The 4,281-nt window shown below is 50.8% G+C and overlaps 1 protein-coding gene across 1 annotated transcript; it reads left to right on the forward strand.

Moving 5' to 3' along the window:
- Positions 1-1,105: 1,105 nt before the first annotated feature.
- Positions 1,106-3,473, forward strand: LOC130846267 (transcription factor Sp1-like). Its single transcript, XM_057724391.1, is given in 4 exon segments — positions 1,106-1,263; positions 1,417-1,821; positions 1,823-3,127; positions 3,158-3,473. Coding segments are annotated over 4 exon segments (2,184 nt in total).
- Positions 3,474-4,281: the final 808 nt, after the last annotated feature.

A 4,281-nucleotide genomic window follows, 5' to 3' on the forward strand; every position in this document is an offset into this window, starting at 1 on the left:
CACTATAGTATAGTTGAATTTGAAGAGAAACTATGGGAAAAAAATAGGCATGAACAATTTTTTTTTCTTTTTCTTTGTATTTTTGTTAAGCCTTCCTTTCCCTGAGGTGAAGGTCCGATTTGAAAAAGGAACAGAAAGAATGTAGATAAAGGAACTTCTCCCACTCTGAATTTTATACAAGATAGGTTTATGCCTATCTTATATAAAATGAGATGCATATGGAATTCACTGCATGTGCCAAAGCCCTGGAGTGTAGGACTTAATAAATGGCCTCTTTCTTCCAGGGAAACGACTGGGATTCAAGTGATGCTGCAAATTGTATTAATTTTCTAAAGTTCATATATTTGAAATCCTACCTTTAGCATTTAAACCTGTGCCTCTAAGTGCACAATTTTTTTGCCATCAACCTGCTTTGGATTTGAGAGATTGTCTAAGTTATAGGAGGCCCAAATATGTAGCAATATTGGGGTCTGCACATGAGTTTCACAATTTCGATGTGTATTCAAGAAACTGCGGGTAATTGTAAGGCATGTTGCAGATGCAGTTGATGCTGTGCACAGGTGCCCTCTGTCCACCCATGTTCACTGGCACCTGCTGTAAAGAGTTTTCAGGACGTAGACAGATTCCCACCCCGAGCACCTGCTTCTCTTTTCTCTGTGTAGGGGATTGCTTGGTACCATGAAGAGCTTGCAGAGCCTCAGACTGGTTCAGCCCAGAAGTGCAGGGGCATCAACGCCCCTGGGGCAGAGGGCCGTTCTCCAATGGGAGATGGAAGTCAGTGGATAAATGCTTCAGTCTTCCCATCCGCCAGTGGAATGATTCTGGGCAGGGCTGACTCTGCTTTTGCATGACTTGAAGTTGGCTGACCTTGGGTGCAGGGAGCAAAATTTGCCACCCCAAAATATGTGTCTTTGGCATAAGGATTATTTTAGGCTGGTTGTTTTTAAGAAACAGAAGACTCAGGGCTCCCTCCACCTTACTCCGCACCCCTATCCCCGTCTGGTCTGGATTCGCTTGCCTCATCAGCATCTGTGTTTTTCCTGGCACCCCCAAACCCCCCCCCCCACAGACAGGACCCCCTTGAGTTCGTCCCTCAGCTGCCACCATGAGCGACCAGGATCACTCCATGGATGAAATGACAGCCATGGCGAAGACTGAAAAAGGAAGTGGTGGCAATAATGGGGGCAGTGGTAATGGCGGCAGTGTCTTTTCTCAGGCTCGAAGCAGCAGCACAGGCGGTAGCAGCAGCAGCGGAGGAGGAGGAGAAGGCGGGCAGGAATCCCAGCCATCCCCTGTGGCTCTGCTGGCTGCAACTTGCCGCAGAATTGAGTCACCCAAAGAAAACAGCAACAACTGCCAGGACCCAAGCCAGTCATGGGGCACAGGTGAGCTTGACCTCACAGCCACACAACTTTTCCAGGGTGCCAGTGGCTGGCAGATCATCTCTTCTTCCTCTGGAGCTACCCTAACCTCGAAGGAACAGACTGACAGCAGTACCAATGGCAAGAATGGCAGTGAGTCTTCCAAGAATTGCACCGTCTCTGGTGGGCAGTATGTTGTGGCTGCCACCTCCGACCTACAGAACCAGCAAGTCCTGACAGGACTGCAGGGAGTGAGGCCTAATTTTCAGTATTAAGTAATCCCACGGTTTCAGACCGCTGATGGGCAAGAGCTGCAATTTGCTGCCACTGGGGCCCAAATGGAGCAGGATGGTTCAGATCAGATACAGATCATACCAGGTGCAAACCAAGGCAACATCATTGCTGCTATGCCAAGCCTACTCCAGCAGGCTGTCCCCCTCCAAGGCCTGGCTAATAATGTACTCAGGACAGACTCAGTATGTGACCAATATACCACTGGCCCTGAATGGGAATATCACCCTGCTACCTGCCAACAGCGTTTCTGCAGCTACCTTAGGTCCTAGCTCTCAGGCAGTCACGATCAGCAGTTCTGGGTCCCAGGAGAGTGGCTCACAGCCTGTCACCTCAGGGACTGCCGTCAGTTCTGCCAGTTTGGTATCATCACAAGCCAGTTCCAGCTTCTTTTTCATCAGTGCCAATAGCTACTCAACAACTGCTACCACCAGCAACATGGGAATTATGAACTTTACCAGCAGCAGATCAGCAGGGACCAGCTCGCAAGGCCAGACACCGCAGAGGGTCCGTGGGCTGCAGGGGTCTGATGCTCCGAGCATCCAGCAGGATCAGACATCTGGAGGCTCACGGCAAGCAAGTCAACAGAAAGAGGGAGAGCAAAACCAGCAGATGCAGCAACAACAAATTCTCATCCAGCCTCGACTAGTTCAAGGGGCACAGGCCCTCCAGGCCCTCCAAGTGGCCCCATTGTCAGGGCAGACCTTTACAACCCAACCTATCTCCCAGGAAACCCTCCAGAACCTTCAGCTTCAGGCTGTTCCAAACTCTGGCCCCATCGTCCTCCGGACACCAACAGTGGGGCCCAATGGCCAGCTCAGTTGGCAGACTCTTCAGCTGCAGAACCTCCAAGTTCAGAACCCACAGATCCAGACAATCACCTCCGCCCCAATGCAGGGTGTTTCCTTGGGGCAGACCAGCAGCAGCAGTACCACCCTTACATCTATTGCCTCAGCTGCCTCCATCCCTGCCGGCACAGTCACCGTGAACGCTGCTCAGCTCTCCTCCATGCCTGGACTCCAGACCGTTAATCTCAGTGCATTAGGTGCTTCAGGAATCCAGGTGCACCAGATTTCAAGCCTGCGCTTGGCTAGAGCAAATGCCTCAGGTGATCATGGAGCTCAGCTTGGTCTCCATAGGGCTGGTGGTGATGGAATACATGATGACCCAAGAGGTGGAGAGCAAGGAGAGAATAGCCCAGATCCCCAATCCCAAGCTGGTCAGAGGACCTGGCGGGAAGCATGCATTCGCCCCTGCTGTAAAGACAGTGAAGGAAGGGGCTCTGGGGATCCTGGCAAGAAGAAACAGCACCTTTGCCACATGCAAGGCTGTGGCAAAGAATATGGCCACACCTCACATCTACGGGCACGCTTGCGCTGGCATACAGGTGAGAGGCCATTCATGTGTACCTGGTCATACTGTGGGAAGCGCTTCACACATTTGGATGAGCTACAGAGGTACAAATGCACACACGTGTGTGCGTGCACACACACACACACACACAGCGGTGAGAAGAAATTTGCCTGCTCTGAGTGTCCCAAGCACTTCATGAGGAGGGACCACCTGTCAAAGCATATCAAGACCCACCAGAATAAGACGGGAGGCCCAGGTATAGCCCTAGGTGTGGGCACTTTGCCCCTGGACAGTGGGGCAGGTTCTGGAGGCAGCAGCACTGGCCCCCCTTTGGCCCCTATTACCACCAATATGGTAGCCATGGAGGCCATGTGTCCAGAGGGTGTTGCCTGTCTTGACAACAGTGGCATCAATGTCATGCAGGTGGCAGATCTCCAGTCCATTAATATCAGTGGCAATGGCTTCTGAGATCAGGCACCTGGGGCCAGAGATATATGGGCCATACCCATCAACCCTGGGATGCAAGGCAGCATGGGTCCAAGAGACATGTGGGAGAGAGAGCCATGAGGCATTAAAAATGCATGGTGGTGGGGAGAATTGGGGGAGGGATACAAGAGAAGAGATGGGGTCCTGACACCCACCTGTATCATCAGTACCTCCTTGAAATGGGGAACATTAGTGACAATCCTGTCAGTGCCACCCTTTGATGAGCATTTGTTTGACCCAAACAGTTTCTTAACACTTCTTATCCCAGCCTCCCCTTCCTGCATTTCCCTTCTCAGCTCCCCCATGATGGTTCCCCGCCTTTCCTAAAGCCATCATGCCTTGATAAATATATATGATCATTGAAATACTTTTTACAAAAAACAGATTTTATACACACACACACACACACATACACACACACACACTACATATATATATATGATATATAGAGATGCATTTGCAGGGGTTGGCTGGGAGGAGGAAGGAAACCATTCTGTGGCCAAAATAACTTGGTCATTTTTTAAATATTGCCTTATTTCCTTATGGCTGAGCCTTGTCGTAACACATCAAGATTTTCTATAGATGTTGGGACTTCCTAGGTAGCGCAGGGGTTAAGAATCCACCTGCCAATGCAGGAGACATGGGTTAGATCCCTGCTCCAGGAGGATCCCACATGCTGTGGAGCAACTAAGCCCGTGTGCCACAACTATTGAGCCTGCGTTCTACAGACCTCGAGCCACAGCTACTGAGCCTGTGTGCTGCAACTACTGAAGCCCTCACGCCTAGAGCC

This window comes from Hippopotamus amphibius, chromosome 2 (genome assembly GCF_030028045.1).
Source record: "Hippopotamus amphibius kiboko isolate mHipAmp2 chromosome 2, mHipAmp2.hap2, whole genome shotgun sequence".
NCBI lineage: Eukaryota > Metazoa > Chordata > Mammalia > Artiodactyla > Hippopotamidae > Hippopotamus > Hippopotamus amphibius.